The sequence below is a fragment of the Sphaeramia orbicularis genome, chromosome 6 (assembly GCF_902148855.1).
Source record: "Sphaeramia orbicularis chromosome 6, fSphaOr1.1, whole genome shotgun sequence".
Taxonomy (NCBI): Eukaryota; Metazoa; Chordata; class Actinopteri; order Kurtiformes; family Apogonidae; genus Sphaeramia; species Sphaeramia orbicularis.
The window spans coordinates 2,882,811-2,907,622 of record NC_043962.1 but is presented as its reverse complement, the minus strand read 5'-3'; the positions used below and the strand labels follow the sequence as shown (position 1 = coordinate 2,907,622).

Below are 24,812 nucleotides of genomic sequence, written 5' to 3'. Positions count from 1 at the left end.
TAAAAAGACACGGAAAGCAACCACATGTTTTCGCCTTATCTTTTATGTCTTGTAAGCTAATAGAGACATTACAATGAAGGTGTAGAAAATGAGCTATATATAAGTGCAGTCCATTTGTGTCATAGCATGAAGTGTGGATCCATTTTATTTTGAACAATCCTAGCTGTGTATTTTTACTTCACAGAAAAGAACACTGAAATAATAGACAAAAATTTAAGATAACAAAATATTTTATTGTTGCTTCGCATCATATTGTATGATTGCAAATACGCCACCAGTCACGGGGAGTTACTCAGCTGCCTCTTTTCCCTGTAAATACATGAACAAATAAAATCACGTCAGTGGATCCATACATATGCATCCATTAGGGGATTAGTATATAATTCTAAGAATATATGGACCAAAATAACAACTTTTCAGTAATTGCTTACTAATATGTCCTCCAAATTATTTCGTAATGTATATATTTGAGCATTTTATATGATTTTAATATTCCTGTTGCCATTTACAAACATTTACCTTGCCAGAGTCCCGGCTCTTGGCTCTCAGCTTGTTGACCTGGGACTCAGCAATGTCAGCACGTTCCTCAGCTTCCTCCAGCTCATGCTGAATCTTCCTGCACTTGGACAGATGAACATTGGCCTGCTCCTCCTGTAATATAAATTAGAATGTGTTTAATATTTCAGTACAACTGTAAGTCTACAATGAAAGTTATTGTTTTGTTTCAGAATCTTATGGCAAGTACACTTTGCACTCACCGCTTCCTCAGCCTGCCTCTTGTAGGCCTTCACCTTCAACTGCAACTTGTCAACCAGATCCTGGAGCCTAGTCATATTTTTCTTATCCTCCTCAGTCTGTAGGACAACAGGTTTCTGTGTTTACAAATTGTGAATGGTAGGGATACAACACTGATTTTGTACAAGTGAACTGGAACACATACCTGGTAGGTGAGCTCCTTGACTCTCCTCTCGTATTTGCGGACACCCTTAACAGCATCTGCTCCACGTCTCTGTTCAGCCTCAATCTCTGTCTCCAGCTCACGGACCTTAAAAAGTCGGAAAATGTAGAAACATGTTGTAACGATAGTAATTTTTTTTTGTCGTAACATTTGGGCAAATGCTCATCAGATTTTCTTACCCTGGATTCCAGTTTCTGCAGCTGCTTCTTGCCACCCTTCATGGCCAAGTTCTCAGCCTCATCCAGACGGTGCTGCAGGTCCTTCACAGCAACCTCCAGATTCTTCTTCATCCTCTCCAGATGAGCGCTAGTGTCCTGCTCCTTCTTCAGCTCCTCAGCCATCATGGCGGCCTACACAGGATTAAATGTATGGTTTTTAGTTTTATTTTCAAAGATGTAATGGAAACTTGAGAGTACTCTGACAGTAAACAATTAGAACATACATCAGTGATGGCCTTCTTGGCCTTCTCTTCAGCATTCCTGGCTTCCTGAACGGTGTCATCTACTTCACTCTGGATCTGAACCAGGTCAGCCTCAAGCTTCTTCTTGGTGTTCAGCAGGCTGGTGTTCTGTTGAGTATTGAAAATATAGTTGGTGTAAGTCACATATCTGATATAGTCTTGTTACATTAATATAGTCTACATGTAAAAATTGCTGTCACATTATACCTGAGAGTGCAGAAGTCCAACACGCTCACTGGCATCAACCAGCTCCTGTTCAGCGACCTTGCGGCCTCTCTCTGTCTGCTCCAGAGCAGCCCTCAGCTCCTCAATTTCTGAAACCATGAGACCATTTCTACGATCCACCATGGCAGCTTGTTCCTTGAGGTCATCCTGTGCTCTGACAGCATCATCAAGGTGCAGTTGGGCATCCTGGTTGAAAACAAGTAAAGAGGTTTATGTACATATAAGAATGTGACTTCATTAATCCAAGTCTTCATAACCACATTGATTGTCATTATACCTTGAGCTGTGCCTGCACATTCCTCAGCTGCTTCTGGGACTCAGCAGCCTGGCGATTGGCGTGGCTCAACTGAATCTCCATCTCGTTGAGGTCTCCCTCCATCTTCTTCTTGATTCTCAGGGCATCATTCCTGCTCCTGACCTCAGAGTCCAGAGTGCTCTGCATGGAGTCAATCACCCTCTGGCTGTTCCTCTTGATCTGCTCCATCTCTTCATCTTTCTCAGCCAGCTTCCTGTCCACCTCACCCTTAATCTGGTTGAGCTCCAACTGGACACGCAGGATCTTAGACTCTTCATGTTCCAGAGTTCCCTAAACAAATCGAGGCATAAGATGTTAATTTTGAAAGCTTTATAGTACAAAGTTGTCTATATCGTATAGTTGTCCAAGTTAATAAATCTCACCTCAGCTTCCTCAAGAGCTGTCTGGATCTCAGACTTCTCAGTCTCCACCTGCTTCTTGGCCTTCTCCAGTTCATGGATGCTCTTGCCAGTCTCACCAATCTGTTCAGTCAGATCTGAGATCTCCTCTGCAAAAAAATGTGTTTGAATTTTTCACAATATTAGAATTCAACACAAACAAAAAATTATCCCCTTATATGTATTACGCTGTCAAACTGTTCAATAATATGTTCCAAACTCACGCTGCAGGTTCTTGTTTTCACGCTTCATAGTCTCCAGCTGATCCAGAGCTTCCTCATAGGAGTTCTTCATCTTGAAGAGCTCAGTGCCAAGAGTACGAGCCTCCTTCTGAGCTCCCTCAAGCTCTGCCTGACCCTCCTCATACTTCTGCTTCCACTCTGCCAACACCTGAATTACATAGTTGAATACTTTACTCCAAGTATTGAACAATGGGAACACATATGTTTCTGATTGTTTATATAGCCTGGCCAAAAGCAAAAATAAATTTCTTGTACCTTGTCAAAGTTCCTCTGCTTCTTGTCCAGGTTGGCAGCCAGGGCATTAGCTCTCTCCACATCAATCATGAGGTCCTCCACTTCACTCTGGAGCCTCTGTTTGGTTTTCTCCAGAGAAGCACACTTGGAATTCACTGCCTCAATCTGTTCCTCAGCCTCCTGAAGGCGCTGGGCAAGCTTTTTCCTGTTAAAAACATGCAGTTTATTGTTAAGTGTATGTTAACTTATTAAAAATTAAAGGAGGTTCATTGTTTAAGAGGCTTATAATTTTGATATTTGCTTAAATGCTACAGTTCTATAGTTCACAGTGTAATGGTTGTCTTCTCAACATGCCATTCAAATTTTACTCACTTGGCTTCCTCAAGCTCCTCAGTGCGCTGGATAGCATCAGTTTCATACTTAGATCTCCACTGAGCCACCTCACCGTTTGCCTTAGACATTCCACGCTGCAGCTCAGCCTTGGCCTCCTGCTCCTCCTCAAACTGCTCCCTCAGCAGATCGCAGTCATGGCGGGCTGACTGAACTGCATGGGCAAGAGCATTCTTTGCCTGTGAAAAGAAAAAGTGTTAAGTGCTTAAAATGATGAATAACACTGGAGCATGGTATTAGCATCCATTTGTTCATGTTTGTTTACCTTAACTTCCTCCTCAATCTGTCTCTTGAGCTCCTCAATCTGCTGTGTGAAGGCCTGTTTGCCTCTGGTCAGCTGAGATACCAGAGCTTCTTTCTCCTCAATTTGACGGCCAAATTCGCCTTGGGTTAAAGATATCATGATCCATCAGTTTCTGATCAGTTATAGAATATCTGTATTCTATATTGACAGATAACTTCACTGTACCATTTTCTGTCAGGAGACGTGCTTTCTGTGCACCCAGGTCATTGTTTTGACGGACGTTTTCATCATTCTTGGTCTTCAGTTCACTAAGTTGGTCCTCAAGAGTACGGCACATCTTTTCCAGATTTCCCTGAAGAGTGAAAGGGGTTAGCATAACTGACTTCAGTCATTTTTTCACTCATTGTTTTGTGCAAAACATTTCAACTTAAAACAATTTGACACATTATGTACCTTTGCTTTGGCAACAGCCTCCATGTTGCTTGAGAGGTCATCAATCTCCATCTTGTATTCACTCTTTTCCTTCTCCAGCTTCTGCTTGACACGCTGGAGGTTGTCGATCTGCTCTCCCAGCTCGGCAACGCTGTCGGCCTGCTTCTTGCGCAGAGCAGCAGCAGTGGCCTCATGCTGAAGGGTGGACTCCTCAAGATCACGACGGAGCTTCTGGAATTCAGCCTCGCGCTTCTTGTTCATTTCAATCTGAGCAGCAGTGGCACCACCAGCCTCCTCCAACCTCTCACTGATCTCCTCAAGTTCCCTGGAGAGGTCAGCTCTCTGCTTCTCAACCTTGGCACGAGCAGCACGCTCAGCCTCGATCTCCTCCTCCAGCTCCTCAATACGGGCCTGTAGATGAAGGATGATTAACAGGAAACAGTTTTGCTTTCAAAAACACCTCGTCTATGCAATAGACTAGAACTTTGTATAACACATCATATACGTCACCTGAAGCTCCTTGATCTTCTTCTGAAGCTGAGCCCCCATTGACTGTTCATCCTCAATCTTGCTGAGGAGCTGGCTGATTTCAAAGTCTTTCCTGTGAAAATGAGCAAAGGCAACAGCTGTGATAAAACTTCCCAGATATAGACCTGGAATCTTCAAGATGGTGTTCCCTAAATAGAAATAATAGCAATGAACAGTTAGTATAGTAGTAGTTTCATTACTTCTTCAGTTTCTCCTCTGACTGCTGCTTGTCATTCTCAAGATCCATGATGGACTCCTGAGCCAGTTTCAGGTCACCCTCAAGCTTCCTCTTGGCTCTCTCCAGGTCCATGCGGAGCTTCTTCTCTTGTTCCAGTGATCCCTCAAGCTGCACAGATGAACAAATGTTTAACTATCAAGTCCTAAAAGAATGTCTTTGTTCCAGTTTGAAGTGAATTTGATACTTACATCATCGACTTGCTGCTCAAGCTTGGTCTTGGCCTTGGTCAGAGTGTTGACTTTGTCCTCCTCAGCCTGCAGGTCATCAAGAGTTTGCTGATGAGCCTCCTGGAGGGCTTTCTTCTCCTTGGTCAGCTTGGCAATACTCTCATCCTGAGAGGCCATCTCCTCAGTCAGGTTCTTCACCTGTGTTTGGAAGAGCAGCATTGTCATGACATGGTGATTCTTGTCCTTTTCCTGTATGTTCTCAGTCTGTAGATGTGTATGTTCAAACCTTGTTCTCAGTGGCATGTTTCTCCTTCTCCACTTTAGCCAAGGTGAGCTCCAGGTCATCAATGTCCTTCTTGAGCTCAGAGCATTCATCTTCCAACTTCCTTCTTGGCAGTAAGCTCAGCATTGATTTCCTCTTCATCCTCCAGTCTCTCAGTAGTCTCTTTGAGTTTGGCCTCCAGCTGAATCTTACTCTTAATGAGTCCCTCACACCTCTCCTCAGCATCATTGAGATTCTCAGATTCCTAAGTCATGTTAAATATACATGTCAGCATTGCAACACTGTAGAGAAATCATGCAAGAAAGACGTGGTCTTCCATGGTGCACTTACAGATGCTACTTGCAGCTGCAGATCGTTCTTCTCCTGAATAAGAGACACCATCTTCTCTTCCAGTTCCTTCTTCTTGGCCAGAGCAGCAGCCAAGTCTGTTGTCATCTTTTCATAGTTCTCTTTCATCTGGGCCAGCTCCTTCTCAGTTTCAGCACTCTTCAGAAGAGGCTTGATCTTGTAGTACACCTTCATCCATGGCCAGTGTTTGACATTCATGAATGAGCGGACATTGTACTGGATGGTGAAGATGGCATCCCTATCGAAAAGAAGTTCATGTTATGGCGCATTTGGTTATATGATTTTTATAGTAAATAATTTTTAATTCAATTTTTTAAACCTACCTTCTCTCCGTCATCTTCACAAACTCTCTCCTCATGAGGTAAGCACGGCAGAGAGCCTGAGTCATGGTGACCAGAGCTGCAAGTTTGTCATCTCTCATCTCCTCAAGGGTACCTAGCAGACCAGCTTTGAAGAACACCTGATTCAATAGGAAAAAATGTGTTTGTGTTTAGTATTCCTTTTGACAGTTCATGTGGAAGTGACAGTAAATGCTGTGCAACAGAGTGGTGTAATTGCACATAACACAAGTCTGGTCAGTCAGTCCAACCAAGTTTGGTAAATATACTGAATACAACAGATTCTTTCTGATTACCTTGGTGTGTCCAAATCTGTACTGGTCATGATCCACATCAATTGATCCCAGCAGTTTCTCTGAGGCTTTCTTGTTGTCCATGAACTGACCCTCTGGGATGACACTGGCATTCAGTACCTTGTATCTTGTTGTGAGAGATCAGGTTGTTAGTGAATTTAAGCAGAAGAGTGGACCTGTATTTTGAGTAACTGAAAGAGCGCATGTTACCTCTGTTTGAAGTCACCGTAGAGGATTCTGCTGGGGAAACCTTTTCTGCAGATTCTGATACCCTCCAGCACACCGTTACACCTGAGCTGGTGGATGACCAGGAAGTTCTCCATCAAACCTGAAACAAAATGAATCCCCTTAAAACTATTCCAATTATTCTCATCCTCATCCATTAGACTCCTAAAAGTCTCTGTCTCTGTACCTGGAGTCTTGGACTCGTTGGGGATCAGGCAACGCACAAAGTGAGGATGGGTGCTCCTCAAGTTGGTCATCAGTTTGCCCAAGTTCTCCTGTGAACCCAAGTTAAGACCATTTGTCATGAAAAGGAGCAAATCCCACTACAATCTCAACTGAGAATTAATATGTCTGTTACAGCTCACCCTGAACTGTGAAGACACAGTCTGCATGGAACCACCCTTCTTCTTTCCTCCCTTCTTGCCGCCGCCACCGCTCTCTGTTTTAGTGGGTAATTAAAATGTACACAAGGTATTAGTGGGATAAAACATTTTTCAAACATATGAAGTTGATTAAAATAAACACAGACATCATTGAGCATTTGTTTAACTTTTCTCTACTTAATATCATACCCTCAACAACAGGGGGATACAGCACAGCCAGCAGTTTCATAGCAGACTTCTGGTAAAGCTGCAGAACAGACTCGTTCAGTGGGTCCTTGTTCTTGTCCAGCCAGCCAATGATGTTGTAGTCCACAGTACCAGCATAGTGCACCAGTGAGAAGTGGGCCTCAGCCTTGCCCTTGGCAGGCTTTGGCTTCTCAAATGCTTTGCATTTGCCAAGATGCTGGTCATACAGCTTGTTCTTGAAGGATGTGTCTGTAGCCTTGGGGAACATGCACTCCTCTTCAAGGATGGAGAAGATGCCCATGGGCTGGATAAAAATACAAAGAAAACTCGTATATAAATAAACCAGTGTTTAGTGGATGATTTCATACAAACAACAGTCATCTATGGTCAGAAACTAAATACCTACCTTTTCAATCAGCTCAATACAGGCAGCCAAGTCCATACCGAAGTCAATGAACTCCCAGATAATACCCTCCTTCTTGTACTCCTCTTGCTCCAGGACGAACATGTGGTGGTTGAAGAACTGCTGCAGCTTCTCATTGGTGAAGTTGATGCACAGCTGCTCCAAGGTGTTGAACTGTAGAAGGAAATTAACCAATAAAATTTCACACAAGGTATAAGAGACACTGATTCCGACTTGTAAGGACGGAAACTTACGTCAAAGATCTCAAATCCAGCAATATCCAAGACACCAATGAAGAAGTTCCTGGCTTGTTTAGTGTCCAACATCTGGTTGATACGGACGACCATCCACAAGAACATCCTTTCATAAATAGACTTGGCCAGAGCAGTCACAGAGTTCAGCACCTGAAAAACATATCATAGATATTTGGTGATCATGGGATGCAATGCAACTCTTGTTTGGGCACAGTGTGCATGTTCTTCCCATATATGCAACATGACTTGTTTACATACAAGGTGTTTCTTACCTGAGGAACAGTCTGTCCCTTAGTGACAAACTCATTTCCGACCTTGACTCTGGGATAGCACAAAGCCTTCAGCATGTCAGCAGAGTTCAGGCCCAGCAGGTAAGCAACCTTGTCAGCATCTGAATGTAGTGTGTAGTAATGAATGTTAGTTCTAATACATAGCAAAAAAATTGAATGTCATGAATTTTACCCACAAATGTTGTAATGCATAATCATTTGGACTCACCCTCTGTGCCATCTGGCTCAGCCTGCTCCTCACGCTGCTTCTGCTTGAACTTCATGTTACCATGGTGAATAACAGCACCAGTCAGTTTGTAGATGCCGATCTTCTCCTCACCAGTGAAGCCCAGGATATCAATAGCATTCTGTGTTCAAAAGAGGTTTTCATACCAAGGATAAGGACCATTGAATCACACAGTAAAGAGGGACTTTGACAAAATGGATGACTCACATCAGTGGCTTCCAGCTCAACTTTGTCATCAATACTGGCCACAGTGATTTGACCCATGCTGATCATGGGGAAGTCGTAGGGGTTTGTTGTGATGAGTGCCATTTCTGAAAATTAATAGAGGTATGGAATTTTATTATATTATTCTTCTGAAGAGGACTTCTGATAAAATCATACAGTGACTGAGTGTGCTCACCAATCAGCTCAGGCTTGTGGTTGGTCATCATCTGGTAGAAGATATGGTAGCCTCTCTCATCAGGAAGCTGGAATGTCACTCTAGACTTCTCCAGCAGATCTGCAGATTTCATATGTTACAGTTTAGCCAGATTTAAGCCATTTTTTTTATTGAGAATTTCTATTGAAAACCATAATAAAAATGTTGTACTTACAAGTCTCAATATCAGCACTGGCCAGTTTACCAGTGGTGCCGAAATGGATTCTGATGAATTTACCCTGTTTGGATAAAAGTAACATTTATTATGTCATTGCAGTAGAAACACTATTAAACATTCTCCACCATCTTGAAGTCCTTCATACTTACAAAACGAGAGGAGTTGTCGTTCCTCACAGTTTTGGCATTACCATAGGCCTCCAGCAGAGGGTTGGCTGCAATAATCTGATCCTCCAGTGAGCCCTGTAAATTGGTTCAGAATTCTTATTAGACAACTGCTCCTTCATCTTATCATAAATAAATAAATAAACCTGGGATTTAGCTGTAATGACATACCTGCATCTTTCCTGGTGTTGCGTCCTTGGCCTTCTGTGGAGATGTTGAGATTGTTGCAAAGTACTGGATGACACGTTTTGTGTTCACAGTCTTTCCAGCACCAGACTCTCCACTGGGCATGAAAAAGAGGTTTGTAAGAATTTGAACGCAACATTTTACATTGTCTGAAAAAAGTTAGCAAATGTGTTACTCACGTGATCAAGACAGACTGGTTCTCCCTATCTGTCAGCATGTTCTGGAAAGCGTTGTCAGAGACAGAGAAGATGTGGGGTGGAGCCTCCATACGCTTCTTGCCTCTGTAGGCACTGACAACTTCAGCATCGTACACTGGGAGCCACTTGTAGGGGTTCACAGTGACGCAGAACAAGCCAGAGTAGGTCTGAAACACAGAATTCAAGTCCAGTTGAGTTTTCCAGTACTGCCCCTTTGAATCCATGTACTTATTCACCGAGATGGTCTTACATAGATCATCCATGCTGCATAACGCTCTTTGAGGTTATAAAGCACAGAGGCTTCATTGAGGTGGGTCATCATGGCCATGTCCTCAATTTTGTCGAACTTGGGAGGGTTCATTGGAGAGACCTCATCGTCTTTAACTGTTCTCTCCTGTCAGAGAACATTAGTCACAGTAAGAAGTAGAAACGCACTCAGAAAGCACAGACCTCCACCAAGGCAGATCAGTCCCCCCCCCCTCCATCACCACCAAAATTTAATCATTTGTTCCTTGTGCCAGTATCAACATTTTCTGAAAATTTCATCAAAATCCTTCCATAACTTTTTGAGTTATCTTGCTAACAAACAGACAAACGCCGATGAAAACATGACCTCCTTGGCAGAGGTAACAAATAAACTTCAGTGTCCTGTTAATTTTACTGTAAGATACTTACCTCTTCATTTATCAGAAGCTTGACAGTGGCTTTGCCACCATCCCTCTTGATAACAGTTGCCTTCAGGTACAGCTCCTTTGCATCAGGCACGTAGCAGGCAGACTTGGCATCAAAGGTTTGTTTTGAGCCTCAATTCTCTCCTTCTCTGGCTTACGGAGGTAAATGGCAGCCTTGCCATAAACGGCCATCTCCGCGTCCGTGCTCATGGTGGCGGATTATGTCTGTTAGATTATTCCAAAAATAGGGTTTGTTAGATCAAGGTTTTCTTCTGTAGATGTTGTTAAAGCTTAGTCAATGAAATTAAGATGAATTCTATGATACATGAAGATAACATTGAAAAGACTTCACATGTCCATACCTGACCCCCTCTCTTTAACAAAATGAGTAGATCCTGTTCAAAAGATATTATTAATTAGTGCCCAGTAGGTAAGAAACACTTCAATCAATGTAATTAACAATTAAATACATAAAGAGCAAATGGTCTAGGAAATATACAAGTTGTCATACCACAGGCAGTAACTCACAGGACTCAGAGCACACCCTCCTCTCCTCCTGGACCCCTTATATTGAGTGTGATATGCTTATGCAGCACAAGCTATATACAGTTGACTTGCCAAATGTGGTAAGCCTGACATCAGAAGCAAGTATCAATGAAACATATTTGCATGTACACACATGTGAAGTTTCAGGTGTCACATAACATGGCCAGTTCTCTAGTGTTGCATCAGTAGTAGTTGGGTTAAGTTTTATTTTAGGCTCTTTGACATTCTGTATATGTACGTTGGGAAGTATTAGCTAAAGTATACTATTTCAAAAATGCATGGATGTACTCTATCTATCTATCTATCTATCTATCTATCTATCTATCTATCTATCTATCTATCTATCTATCTATCTATCTATCTATCTATCTATCTATCTATCTATCTATCTATCTATCTAACTACACTGGTCTACAATTTCTTAGAAATGATTTGCTTCAGAGATTAAATGTGCTAAATGTTACGTATTTTAATAAGATTATTTGGAAAATAAATGACAAAAGTGCTCATGTTGCTGATATTTTCAATGTATATGATTAAGTGTTATTACACATATATATTGGTTTATGTACATTTATATAATAGTTTTATAAATCTTCCACTAAATAGAACCTGTGAAGTGAATGTATTATAACGTGCAGACAGTGTTTTGAAGTAGATCTTTTAGCTCTGAGACAAATATTCCTTTTTGGTCAAACCCATTCTCTGGTTAATTCTTGAATTTCACATTTTGACCTAAGGCTGTTTCTTGGAAAGTTCAACCAACCAGCATTTTTTACTTGATTTTTCTTTATCAGTGACTCTCATGTGGTAAAATTTCATTACTTTTATTCTGGAAGCATTTTCCTTGTAGACCAGTGCTATCTATCTATCTTTCTGTCTGTCTGTCTGTCTGTCTGTCTGTCTGTCTGTCTGTCTGTCCGTCCGTCCGTCCGTCCGTCCGTCCGTCCGTCTCTATTTCCAGTGAAGTAGTATGCAAAATACCAAAAAAAATATTAAATTCAATATTACAACAACATTAATCATTAGTTTTGCAAAAGGATGGAATTTTTCCATTCTAATGTATAAGACTGATTGTGTTCTATGTGTATGTTTTGCTAAATACAAACCTTAATGGTGTGATTCTGTAATCCCAAGTAATTGAGAAAAGCTAATACATTTACATAAAGGCTCTGAAAGACATTTATCTGAGATTAACCAATGCAGATATTTCAAATCTCATTAATCACTTTCTCCATGTCCATCTAAGTAATCTAAACATGGTCCTTTACCATCTTGTCTATTCTAGGGTGACCATATTTTGATTTCCAAAAACGAGGACACTTGGCTCTGGCTTGAGATCCCTAAATGACATACATACTTAAATGATCACATGGTATGTACGTAGTGTAGTATTCTTTGCAATGCACCTATAACCCCTGAGAAAGTATTTCAGTGAAATGGGCTGCTCGGAATTATTTTTTGGTTTTTGCTGTAGAAGTGTTATAAAAGCTGCCGTATGTGCTTGTCTTCCTTTTTTTCAGGACTCCCTTTACTTTCAAGATCTGGCAGTTATTTTGCTCTACTGTGTGTGTCAAAATGGTAGAATAATAGAAAAAGACAAAAAGCAGAATTGAATTGTTACAGGATTTTACTACATAAGGCACTCAAAATGTACATCAATACAAGATTTAGGATATTCAACTTGAACACTGAACTGTTAGATACTGAACAACAAGTATTTGAATTTTGGCACAGTGGTGTTTGTTTTGAGTCTCTCTCTCTCTCTCTTTTTTTTTTTCCAAAATCAGTCCAGCTGTTTTTTGGTTGAACCCCACAAAGCAGTTCCTCTCAGGCTGTAAACAAATCCCTCCACTGCATTGATGACTCTTCCAAGGAGTGCTTCTCTTGCAGACAGTGCATGGCTGCCTTCCCATGCTTGCTTTCTGTCTCTCTTCCATCTCTCCAGTCCTTGTAGACTTGCAGACTTGTTGTCCGAAGGAACACACAAACCTTCATTACTGTCAATTGCCCTTCATCAGAGGACATCCTAAACATTAAAGATCAGATTTATCCCAAAGAACAACAACAGAAGACTAAAAACTGGCCATAGTGATGAAGCAAAATAGAGAGAGTGAAATAGGGACAGTAAACAATCTTGGATTTTGATGTATTTCCTCAGTCCTTGAATCTGGTTGTGTTTTCTTTCTTGTCAAACTCCTCAACATTTTCGGAATCAAAGAAAATTTTTAACAAATGACAGGAAAACATGAAAAAAAGAGAGGGCAGAAAAACATAGCAAAACTCGGTAAAACACAGCAAAAACAAAGGCAAATCCTGACAACACAGCAAACTACAGTAAAAACAAAACATGACAAAGAAAATAGCCCAAACCCTCTGTTCCTATAGTGCGTCTATGGACAGGTCCGTCTCACTCTCTCTCCTGCTGCTCGTCTGCCCATCCTCCACATCCCACAGGCCACTGTGGCTCAGTGTACTTGACTAACATAATGTCCCGTATATCTTTCCTTTCAGCAGGTTTATGAATTTTTCCAATTACATGAACAGTACAGTCATCAAACGTGTGCTTACATCAATGTGTCATCGACAAACATTCGGTTTTAAAGAGTTTGTTCTGTGAAAAACAATGAAAAACTCAAATTTTGGCTAATTTGTAGCCCCCTCTACACAGTACGTCTGTTATGGGGAATATTTCACCTTTTTATTTTGTAACAATGTCTGTGTAAACGAAATGGTGGGATCATTTGGTCCTACCTTTATCAGAGCTTTGTAACGCCTCTGGAGGAAGTCACAGAGCCCTGATAAAGGTGGAATCAGGATTCAGGAAAACTATGGAAAAGGAACACTTCTCATTCAGCAACCAAGGTGTCGTTTTGATGATGTATTGCATGTGCGACCCCTGCGCAGGGGGGATTTAAAAATGACCATGGGCTGTGTACAGTAAACAAACATGTCAACGCCACCAGACAAATGTGGAACTGGGGAGATGTCCAGATCTATCAGCTGTTGTCACTTCAGGCAGAGGACTCGATCCATGCTAACATTTGTGGTGCGGTGAAAGACAGGCCAGCTCTGGAGAGGTTAGCAACACCGCTATGCTCGGGGTATTTCCGACGTGGACGTGACACTTTCTACTATACGCTGCGCTGCGTCACTGTTCCTTTGACTGGGGAACGCAGGTCCGCTGGGTAAAAGTCCAGCCCGTCTCACCTCTTTTACTCCTTTGGCTGTGGAAGTCAGACAATGGAGGAAAAAAGGTGGGATCACCATCTGACCTTTTTTCCGGGATCTTTGTATAAAAGTAGCTTTTAACCCCCCAGATGCTGTGGAAAGTATGTGAAAAGAGGACATGTTCTGGCAAAAGATTTTCATCTGATAATCTTTGATAAATCATGACTTTAAAACACTTCTGATCCTTACATGAAATCACTTTAACAGAATTTGTGGTAGAAATGGAATTTTAACCTCTTTTGGAAGTTGAATGATCATGCCAGTTTGAAAGAAAGAAAAGTATACCGCTGACTCTTTTAGAGCATTTTCAACACTTTTTCAGACAAACAATATGCAGCACTAAGGCAACAACAAGCCCAAATCTCCTTCCATTCTTAATGACAATTAGCCTCAAAAAGGAAGTACACTACATTTTCAATTTACTCATCAGTTAATCAGTTATTTGTTGATATTCCTGGTTTGTAGCCTGCCATAAAATTTTGATCATATTTATTACAAATAATCTTCATCTTAGTCATTCAATCACATGGAAAAGTCAATAATAAAAACAAAGACAAATATTGAGGATTAAAAAAATACTTTACTGTTGCTTCACATCATATTATATGATTAGAAACAGGTCATCAGTCAAGGGAGTTACTCAGCTGCATCTTTTCCCTGTAAATGAAAAAGTGAAACACATGTAAGGAAGTATATTCATCAAATAGAATGCACACATGAGAATGACTTGACAGTAGTTCAGTTTGAGAGGATTTTTATCAATATTAAAAGTGATCAGATAATGGCTAATCAGTCACATATCACCTTCAAATTATGGAATACACATGTTTGATTTTTAGTGGCACTGATAACATTACCACCCATTTACCTTGCCAGAGTCCCGGCTCTTGGCTCTCAGCTTGTTGACCTGGGACTCAGCAATGTCAGCACGTTCCTCAGCTTCCTCCAGCTCATGCTGAATCTTCCTGCACTTGGACAGATGAACATTGGCCTGCTCCTCCTGTAATATAAATTAGATTGTGTTTAATGTTACAGTACAACTGTAAGTCTACAATGAAAGTTATTGTTTTGTTTCAGAATCTTATAGCAAGTACACTTTGCACTCACCGCTTCCTCAGCCTGCCTCTTGTAGGCCTTCACCTTCAACTGCAACTTGTCAACCAGATCCTGGAGCCTAGCCATATTTTTCTTATCCTCCTCAGTCTGTAGGACAACAGGTTTCTGTGTTTACAAATTGTGAATGGTAGGGATACAACATTGATTTTTGCAAGTGAACTGGAACACATACCTGGTAGGTGAGCTCCTTGACTCTCCTCTCGTATTTGCGGACACCCTTAACAGCATCTGCTCCACGTCTCTGTTCAGCCTCAATCTCTGTCTCCAGCTCACGAACCTTAAAAAGTAGGACAATGTAGGAACATGTTGTAATGATAGTAATTTTTTTTGTCGTAACATTTGGGCAAATGCTCATTAGATTTTCTTACCCTGGATTCCAGTTTCTGCAGCTGCTTCTTGCCACCCTTCATGGCCAAGTTCTCAGCCTCATCCAGACGGTGCTGCAGGTCCTTCACAGCAACCTCCAGGTTCTTCTTCATCCTCTCCAGATGAGCGCTAGTATCCTGCTCCTTCTTCAGCTCCTCAGCCATCATGGCGGCCTACACAGGATTAAATGTATGGTTTTTAGTTTTATTTTCAAAGATGCAATGAAAACTTGAAAGTACTCTGACAGTAAACAATTAGAACATACATCAGTGATGGCCTTCTTGGCCTTCTCTTCAGCATTCCTGGCTTCCTGAACGGTGTCATCTACTTCACTCTGGATCTGAACCAGGTCAGCCTCAAGCTTCTTCTTGGTGTTCAGCAGGCTGGTGTTCTGTTGAGTATTGAAAATATGGTTGGTGTATGTCATATATCTAATATAGTCTTGTTACATTAATATAGTCAACATGTAAAAATTGCTGTCACATTATACCTGAGAGTGCAGAAGTCCAACACGCTCACTGGCATCAACCAGCTCCTGTTCAGCGACCTTGCGGCCTCTCTCTGTCTGCTCCAGAGCAGCCCTCAGCTCCTCAATTTCTGAAACCATGAGACCATTTCTACGATCCACCATGGCAGCTTGTTCCTTGAGGTCATCCTGTGCTCTGACAGCATCATCAAGGTGCAGTTGGGCATCCTGGTTGAAAACAAGTAAAGAGGTTTATGTACATATAAGAATGTGACTTCATTAATCCAAGTCTTCATAACCACATTGATTGTCATTATACCTTGAGCTGTGCCTGCACATTCCTCAGCTGCTTCTGGGACTCAGCAGCCTGGCGATTGGCGTGGCTCAACTGAATCTCCATCTCGTTGAGGTCTCCCTCCATCTTCTTCTTGATTCTCAGGGCATCATTCCTGCTCCTGACCTCAGAGTCCAGAGTGCCCTGCATGGAGTCAATCACCCTCTGGCTGTTCCTCTTGATCTGCTCCATCTCTTCATCTTTCTCTGCCAGCTTCCTGTCCACCTCACCCTTAATCTGGTTGAGCTCCAACTGGACACGCAGGATCTTAGACTCTTCATGTTCCAGAGTTCCCTAAACAAATCGAGGCATAAGATGTAAATTTTCATAGCTTCATAGTACAAAGTTGTCTATATCGTATAGTTGTCCAATTAATAAATCTTACCTCAGCTTCCTCAAGAGCTGTCTGGATCTCAGACTTCTCAGTCTCCACCTGCTTCTTGGCCTTCTCCAGTTCATGGATGCTTTTGCCAGTCTCACCAATCTGTTCAGTCAGATCTGAGATCTCCTCTACAAAGAAATGTGTTTGAATGCGTCACAATATTAGAATTCAACACAAACAAAAAATTATCCCCTCATGTGTATTACGCTGTGAAACTGTTCAATAATGTTTTCCAAACTCACGCTGCAGGTTCTTGTTTTCACGCTTCATAGTCTCCAGCTGATCCAGAGCTTCCTCATAGGAGTTCTTCATCTTGAAGAGCTCAGTGCCAAGAGTACGAGCCTCCTTCTGAGCTCCCTCAAGCTCTGCCTGACCCTCCTCATACTTCTGCTTCCACTCTGCCAACACCTGAATTACATAGTTGAATACTTTACTCCAAGTATTGAACAATGGGAACACATGTGTTTCTGATTGTTTATATAGCCTGGCCAAAAGCAAAAATAAATTTCTTGTACCTTGTCAAAGTTCCTCTGCTTCTTGTCCAGGTTGGCAGCCAGGGCATTAGCTCTCTCCACATCAATCATGAGGTCCTCCACTTCACTCTGGAGCCTCTGTTTGGTTTTCTCCAGAGAAGCACACTTGGAATTCACTGCCTCAATCTGTTCCTCAGCCTCCTGAAGGCGCTGGGCAAGCTTTTTCCTGTTAAAAACATGCAGTTTATTGTTAAGTGTATGTTAACTTATTAAAAATTAAAGGAGGTTCATTGTTTAAGAGGCTTATAATTTTGATATTTGCTTAAATGCTACAGTTCTATAGTTCACAGTGTAATGGTTGTCTTCTCAACATGCCATTCAAATTTTACTCACTTGGCTTCCTCAAGCTCCTCAGTGCGCTGGATAGCATCAGTTTCATACTTAGATCTCCACTGAGCCACCTCACCGTTTGCCTTAGACATTCCACGCTGCAGCTCAGCCTTGGCCTCCTGCTCCTCCTCAAACTGCTCCCTCAGCAGATCGCAGTCATGGCGGGCTGACTGAACTGCATGGGCAAGAGCATTCTTTGCCTGTGAAAAGAAAAAGTGTTAAGTGCTTAAAATGATGAATAACACTGGAGCATGGTATTAGCATCCATTTGTTCATGTTTGTTTACCTTAACTTCCTCCTCAATCTGTCTCTTGAGCTCCTCAATCTGCTGTGTGAAGGCCTGTTTGCCTCTGGTCAGCTGAGATACCAGAGCTTCTTTCTCCTCAATTTGACGGCCAAATTCGCCTTGGGTTAAAGATATCATGATCCATCAGTTTCTGATCAGTTATAGAATATCTGTATTCTATATTGACAGATAACTTCACTGTACCATTTTCTGTCAGGAGACGTGCTTTCTGTGCACCCAGGTCATTGTTTTGACGGACGTTTTCATCATTCTTGGTCTTCAGTTCACTAAGTTGGTCCTCAAGAGTACGGCACATCTTTTCCAGATTTCCCTGAAGAGTGAAAGGGGTTAGCATAACTGACTTCAGTCATTTTTTCACTCATTGTTTTGTGCAAAACATTTCAACTTAAAACAATTTGACACATTATGTACCTTTGCTTTGGCAACAGCCTCCATGTTGCTTGAGAGGTCATCAATCTCCATCTTGTATTCACTCTTTTCCTTCTCCAGCTTCTGCTTGACACGCTGGAGGTTGTCGATCTGCTCTCCCAGCTCGGCAACGCTGTCGGCCTGCTTCTTGCGCAGAGCAGCAGCAGTGGCCTCATGCTGAAGGGTGGACTCCTCAAGATCACGACGGAGCTTCTGGAATTCAGCCTCGCGCTTCTTGTTCATTTCAATCTGAGCAGCAGTGGCACCACCAGCCTCCTCCAACCTCTCACTGATCTCCTCAAGTTCCCTGGAGAGGTCAGCTCTCTGCTTCTCAACCTTGGCACGAGCAGCACGCTCAGCCTCGATCTCCTCCTCCAGCTCCTCAATACGGGCCTGTAGATGAAGGATGATTAACAGGAAACAGTTTTGCTTTCAAAAACACCTCGTCTATGCAATAGACTAGAACTTTGTATAACACATCATATACGTCACCTGAAGCTCCTTGATCTTCTTCTGAAGCTGAGCCCCCATTGACTGTTCATCCTCAATCTTGCTGAGGAGCTGGCTGATTTCAAAGTCTTTCCTGTGAAAATGAGCAAAGGCAACAGCTGTGATAAAACTTCCCAGATATAGACCTGGAATCTTCAAGATGGTGTTCCCTAAATAGAAATAATAGCAATGAACCGTTAGTATAGTAGTAGTTTCATTACTTCTTCAGTTTCTCCTCTGACTGCTGCTTGTCATTCTCAAGATCCATGATGGACTCCTGAGCCAGTTTAAGGTCACCCTCAAGCTTCCTCTTGGCTCTCTCCAGGTCCATGCGCAGCTTCTTCTCTTGTTCCAGTGATCCCTCAAGCTGCACAGATGAACAAATGTTTAACTATCAAGTCCTAAAAGAATGTCTTTGTTCCAGTTTGAAGTGAATTTGATACTTACATCATCGACTTGCTGCTCAAGCTTGGTCTTGGCCTTGGTCAGAGTGTTGACTTTGTCCTCCTCAGCCTGCAGGTCATCAAGAGTTTGCTGATGAGCCTCCTGGAGGGCTTTCTTCTCCTTGGTCAGCTTGGCAATACTCTCATCTTGAGAGGCCATCTCCTCAGTAAGGTTCTTCACCTGTGTTTGGAAGAGCAGCATTGTCATGACATGGTGATTCTTGTCCTTTTCCTGTATATTCTCAGTCTGTAGATGTGTATGTTCAAACCTTGTTCTCAGTGGCATGTTTCTCCTTCTCCACTTTAGCCAAGGTGAGCTCCAGGTCATCAATGTCCTTCTTGAGCTCAGAGCATTCATCTTCCAACTTCCTCTTCTTGGCAGTAAGCTCAGCATTGATTTCCTCTTCATCCTCCAGTCTCTCAGTTGTCTCTTTGAGTTTGGCCTCCAGCTGAATCTTACTCTTAATGAGTCCCTCACACCTCTCTTCAGCATCATTGAGATTCTCAGATTCCTAAGTCATGTTAAATATACATGTCAGCATTGCAACACTGTAGAGAAATCATGCAAGAAAGACGTGGTCTTCCATGGTGCACTTACAGATGCTACTTGCAGCTGCAGATCGTTCTTCTCCTGAATAAGAGACACCATCTTCTCTTCCAGTTCCTTCTTCTTGGCCAGAGCAGCAGCCAAGTCTGTTGTCATCTTTTCATAGTTCTCTTTCATCTGGGCCAGCTCCTTCTCAGTTTCAGCACTCTTCAGAAGAGGCTTGATCTTGTAGTACACCTTCATCCATGGCCAGTGTTTGACATTCATGAATGAGCGGACATTGTACTGGATGGTGAAGATGGCATCCCTATCGAAAAGAAGTTCATGTTATGGCGCATTTGGTTATATGATTTTTATAGTAAATAATTTTTAATTCAATTTTTTAAACCTACCTTCTCTCCGTCATCTTCACAAACTCTCTCCTCATGAGGTAAGCACGGCAGAGAGCCTGAGTCATGGTGACCAGAGCTGCAAGTTTGTCATCTCTCATCTCCTCAAGGGTACCTAGCAGACCAGCTTTGAAGAACACCTGATTCAATAGGAAAAAATGTGTTTGTGTTTAGTATTCCTTTTGACAGTTCATGTGGAAGTGACAGTAAATGCTGTGCAACAGAGTGGTGTAATTGCACATAACACAAGTCTGGTCAGTCAGTCCAACCAAGTTTGGTAAATATACTGAATACAACAGATTCTTTCTGATTACCTTGGTGTGTCCAAATCTGTACTGGTCATGATCCACATCAATTGATCCCAGCAGTTTCTCTGAGGCTTTCTTGTTGTCCATGAACTGACCCTCTGGGATGACACTGGCATTCAGTACCTTGTATCTTGTTGTGAGAGATCAGGTTGTTAGTGAATTTAAGCAGAAGAGTGGACCTGTATTTTGAGTAACTGAAAGAGCGCATGTTACCTCTGTTTGAAGTCACCGTAGAGGATTCTGCTGGGGAAACCTTTTCTGCAGATTCTGATACCCTCCAGCACACCGTTACACCTGAGCTGGTGGATGACCAGGAAGTTCTCCATCAAACCTGAAACAAAATGAATCCCCTTAAAACTATTCCAATTATTCTCATCCTCATCCATTAGACTCCTAAAAGTCTCTGTCTCTGTACCTGGAGTCTTGGACTCGTTGGGGATCAGGCAACGCACAAAGTGAGGATGGGTGCTCCTCAAGTTGGTCATCAGTTTGCCCAAGTTCTCCTGTGAACCCAAGTTAAGACCATTTGTCATGAAAAGGAGCAAATCCCACTACAATCTCAACTGAGAATTAATATGTCTGTTACAGCTCACCCTGAACTGTGAAGACACAGTCTGCATGGAACCACCCTTCTTCTTTCCTCCCTTCTTGCCGCCGCCACCGCTCTCTGTTTTAGTGGGTAATTAAAATGTACACAAGGTATTAGTGGGATAAAACATTTTTCAAACATATGAAGTTGATTAAAAATAAACACAGACATCATTGAGCATTTGTTTAACTTTTCTCTACTTAATATCATACCCTCAACAACAGGGGGATACAGCACAGCCAGCAGTTTCATAGCAGACTTCTGGTAAAGCTGCAGAACAGACTCGTTCAGTGGGTCCTTGTTCTTGTCCAGCCAGCCAATGATGTTGTAGTCCACAGTACCAGCATAGTGCACCAGTGAGAAGTGGGCCTCAGCCTTGCCCTTGGCAGGCTTTGGCTTCTCAAATGCTTTGCATTTGCCAAGATGCTGGTCATACAGCTTGTTCTTGAAGGATGTGTCTGTAGCCTTGGGGAACATGCACTCCTCTTCAAGGATGGAGAAGATGCCCATGGGCTGGATAAAAATACAAAGAAAACTCGTATATAAATAAACCAGTGTTTAGTGGATGATTTCATACAAACAACAGTCATCTATGGTCAGAAACTAAATACCTACCTTTTCAATCAGCTCAATACAGGCAGCCAAGTCCATACCGAAGTCAATGAACTCCCAGATAATACCCTCCTTCTTGTACTCCTCTTGCTCCAGGACGAACATGTGGTGGTTGAAGAACTGCTGCAGCTTCTCATTGGTGAAGTTGATGCACAGCTGCTCCAAGGTGTTGAACTGTAGAAGGAAATTAACCAATAAAATTTCACACAAGGTATAAGAGACACTGATTCCGACTTGTAAGGACGGAAACTTACGTCAAAGATCTCAAATCCAGCAATATCCAAGACACCAATGAAGAAGTTCCTGGCTTGTTTAGTGTCCAACATCTGGTTGATACGGACGACCATCCACAAGAACATCCTTTCATAAATAGACTTGGCCAGAGCAGTCACAGAGTTCAGCACCTGAAAAACATATCATAGATATTTGGTGATCATGGGATGCAATGCAACTCTTGTTTGGGCACAGTGTGCATGTTCTTCCCATATATGCAACATGACTTGTTTACATACAAGGTGTTTCTTACCTGAGGAACAGTCTGTCCCTTAGTGACAAACTCATTTCCGACCTTGACTCTGGGATAGCACAAAGCCTTCAGCATGTCAGCAGAGTTCAGGCCCAGCAGGTAAGCAACCTTGTCAGCATCTGAATGTAGTGTGTAGTAATGAATGTTAGTTCTAATACATAGCAAAAAAATTGAATGTCATGAATTTTACCCACAAATGTTGTAATGCATAATCATTTGGACTCACCCTCTGTGCCATCTGGCTCAGCCTGCTCCTCACGCTGCTTCTGCTTGAACTTCATGTTACCATGGTGAATAACAGCACCAGTCAGTTTGTAGATGCCGATCTTCTCCTCACCAGTGAAGCCCAGGATATCAATAGCATTCTGTGTTCAAAAGAGGTTTTCATACCAAGGATAAGGACCATTGAATCACACAGTAAAGAGGGACTTTGACAAAATGGATGACTCACATCAGTGGCTTCCAGCTCAACTTTGTCATCAATACTGGCCACAGTGATTTGACCCATGCTGATCATGGGGAAGTCGTAGGGGTTTGTTGTGATGAGTGCCATTTCTGAAAATTAATAGAGGTATGGAATTTTATTATATTATTCTTCTGAAGAGGACTTCTGATAAAATCATACAGTGACTGAGTGTGCTCACCAATCAGCTCAGGCTTGTGGTTGGTCATCATCTGGTAGAAGATATGGTAGCCTCTCTCATCAGGAAGCTGGAATGTCACTCTAGACTTCTCCAGCAGATCTGCAGATTTCATATGTTACAGTTTAGCCAGATTTAAGCCATTTTTTTATTGAGAATTTCTATTGAAAACCACAATAAAAATGTTGTACTTACAAGTCTCAATATCAGCACTGGCCAGTTTACCAGTGGTGCCGAAATGGATTCTGATGAATTTACCCTGTTTGGATAAAAGTAACATTTATTATGTCATTGCAGTAGAAACACTATTAAACATTCTCCACCATCTTGAAGTCCTTCATACTTACAAAACGAGAGGAGTTGTCGTTCCTCACAGTTTTGGCATTACCATAGGCCTCCAGCAGAGGGTTGGCTGCAATAATCTGATCCTCCAGTGAGCCCTGTAAATTGGTTCAGAATTCTTATTAGACAACTGCTCCTTCATCTTATCATAAATAAATAAATAAACCTGGGATTTAGCTGTAATGACATACCTGCATCTTTCCTGGTGTTGCGTCCTTGGCCTTCTGTGGAGATGTTGAGATTGTTGCAAAGTACTGGATGACACGTTTTGTGTTCACAGTCTTTCCAGCACCAGACTCTCCACTGGGCATGAAAAAGAGGTTTGTAAGAATTTGAACGCAACATTTTACATTGTCTGAAAAAAGTTAGCAAATGTGTTACTCACGTGATCAAGACAGACTGGTTCTCCCTATCTGTCAGCATGTTCTGGAAAGCGTTGTCAGAGACAGAGAAGATGTGGGGTGGAGCCTCCATACGCTTCTTGCCTCTGTAGGCACTGACAACTTCAGCATCGTACACTGGGAGCCACTTGTAGGGGTTCACAGTGACGCAGAACAAGCCAGAGTAGGTCTGAAACACAGAATTCAAGTCCAGTTGAGTTTTCCAGTACTGCCCCTTTGAATCCATTTACTTATTCACCGAGATGGTCTTACATAGATCATCCATGCTGCATAACGCTCTTTGAGGTTATAAAGCACAGAGGCTTCATTGAGGTGGGTCATCATGGCCATGTCCTCAATTTTGTCGAACTTGGGAGGGTTCATTGGAGAGACCTCATCGTCTTTAACTGTTCTCTCCTGTCAGAGAACATTAGTCACAGTAAGAAGTAGAAACGCACTCGGAAAGCACAGACCTCCACCAAGGCAGATCAGTCCCCCCCCCCTCCATCACCACCAAAATTTAATCATTTGTTCCTTGTGCCAGTATCAACATTTTCTGAAAATTTCATCAAAATCCTTCCATAACTTTTTGAGTTATCTTGCTAACAAACAGACAAACGCCGATGAAAACATGACCTCCTTGGCAGAGGTAACAAATAAACTTCAGTGTCCTGTTAATTTTACTGTAAGATACTTACCTCTTCATTTATCAGAAGCTTGACAGTGGCTTTGCCACCATCCCTCTTGATAACAGTTGCCTTCAGGTACAGCTCCTTTGCATCAGGCACGTAGCAGGCAGACTTGGCATCAAAAGGTTTGTTTTGAGCCTCAATTCTCTCCTTCTCTGGCTTACGGAGGTAAATGGCAGCCTTGCCATAAACGGCCATCTCCGCGTCCGTGCTCATGGTGGCGGATTATGTCTGTTAGATTATTCCAAAAATAGGGTTTGTTAGATCAAGGTTTTCTTCTGTAGATGTTGTTAAAGCTTAGTCAATGAAATTAAGATGAATTCTATGATACATGAAGATAACATTGAAAAGACTTCACATGTCCATACCTGACCCCCTCTCTTTAACAAAATGAGTAGATCCTGTTCAAAAGATATTATTAATTAGTGCCCAGTAGGTAAGAAACACTTCAGTCAATGTAATTAACAATTAAATACATAAAGAGCAAATGGTCTAGGAAATATACAAGTTGTCATACCACAGGCAGCAACTCACAGGACTCACACACACTCCTCTGCTCCTGGACCCCTTATATTGAATGTGATATGCTTATGCAGCACAAGCTATATACGGTTGACTTGTCAAATGTGGTAAGCCTGACATCAGAAGCAAGTATCAATGAAACATATTTGCATGTACACACTTTTGAAGTTTCAGGTTTCACTTAACATGGCCAGTTCTCTAGTGTTGCATCAGTAGTAGTTGGGTTAAGTTTTATTTTAGGCTCTTTGACATTCTGTATATGTACGTTGGGAAGTATTAGCTAAAGTATACTATTTCAAAAATGCATGGAAGTACTCTATCTATCTATCTATCTATCTATCTATCTATCTATCTATCTATCTATCTATCTATCTATCTATCTGTCTGTCTGTCTGTCTGTCTGTCTGTCTGTCTGTCTGTCTGTCTGTCTGTCTCTATTTCCAGTGAAGTAGTATGCAAAAT

The 24,812-nt window shown here is 42.0% G+C and overlaps 1 protein-coding gene and 2 pseudogenes across 1 annotated transcript; 1 reads left to right on the top strand and 2 right to left on the bottom strand.

Annotated features, from left to right (window-relative positions):
• Positions 1-24,812, top strand: part of LOC115421684 (CCR4-NOT transcription complex subunit 1-like) — a 969,367-nt pseudogene that overhangs the window by 152,621 nt on the left and 791,934 nt on the right.
• LOC115421686 (myosin heavy chain, fast skeletal muscle-like) lies at positions 213-10,064 on the bottom strand (annotated as a pseudogene).
• On the bottom strand, positions 14,268-24,055 carry LOC115420958 (myosin heavy chain, fast skeletal muscle-like). Its single transcript, XM_030136604.1, has 38 exons — positions 23,838-24,055; positions 23,413-23,556; positions 23,145-23,329; positions 22,951-23,062; positions 22,765-22,857; positions 22,613-22,676; positions 22,421-22,519; positions 22,228-22,331; positions 22,003-22,141; positions 21,777-21,895; positions 21,505-21,654; positions 21,254-21,424; positions 20,839-21,151; positions 20,643-20,716; positions 20,465-20,552; positions 20,263-20,380; positions 20,056-20,179; positions 19,745-19,881; positions 19,404-19,659; positions 19,075-19,317; positions 18,810-18,986; positions 18,584-18,729; positions 18,366-18,456; positions 17,877-18,266; positions 17,649-17,775; positions 17,445-17,563; positions 17,162-17,358; positions 16,811-16,994; positions 16,538-16,703; positions 16,299-16,423; positions 15,899-16,207; positions 15,604-15,807; positions 15,379-15,504; positions 15,116-15,286; positions 14,920-15,024; positions 14,739-14,834; positions 14,500-14,631; positions 14,268-14,288 (listed from the first exon to the last, which is right to left on the bottom strand). Exons 1-38 carry the CDS (start codon positions 24,042-24,044, stop codon positions 14,268-14,270), a joined length of 5,826 nt encoding a protein of 1,941 aa, XP_029992464.1. The 5' UTR covers positions 24,045-24,055.

Bases quoted from the DNA above. Each gene is read 5' to 3' on its own strand.
- LOC115420958 (XM_030136604.1), bottom strand. From the start codon at position 24,044: ATGAGCACGGACGCGGAGATGGCCGTTTATGGCAAGGCTGCCATTTAC. The intron at 22,858-22,950 runs GTATGTCATTAC...ACCAATTTACAG, and splicing joins CAACACCAGGAAAGATGCAG to GGCTCACTGGAGGATCAGAT. The intron at 15,025-15,115 runs GTAAGAAAATCT...CTACTTTTTAAG, and splicing joins TGCAGAAACTGGAATCCAGG to GTTCGTGAGCTGGAGACAGA.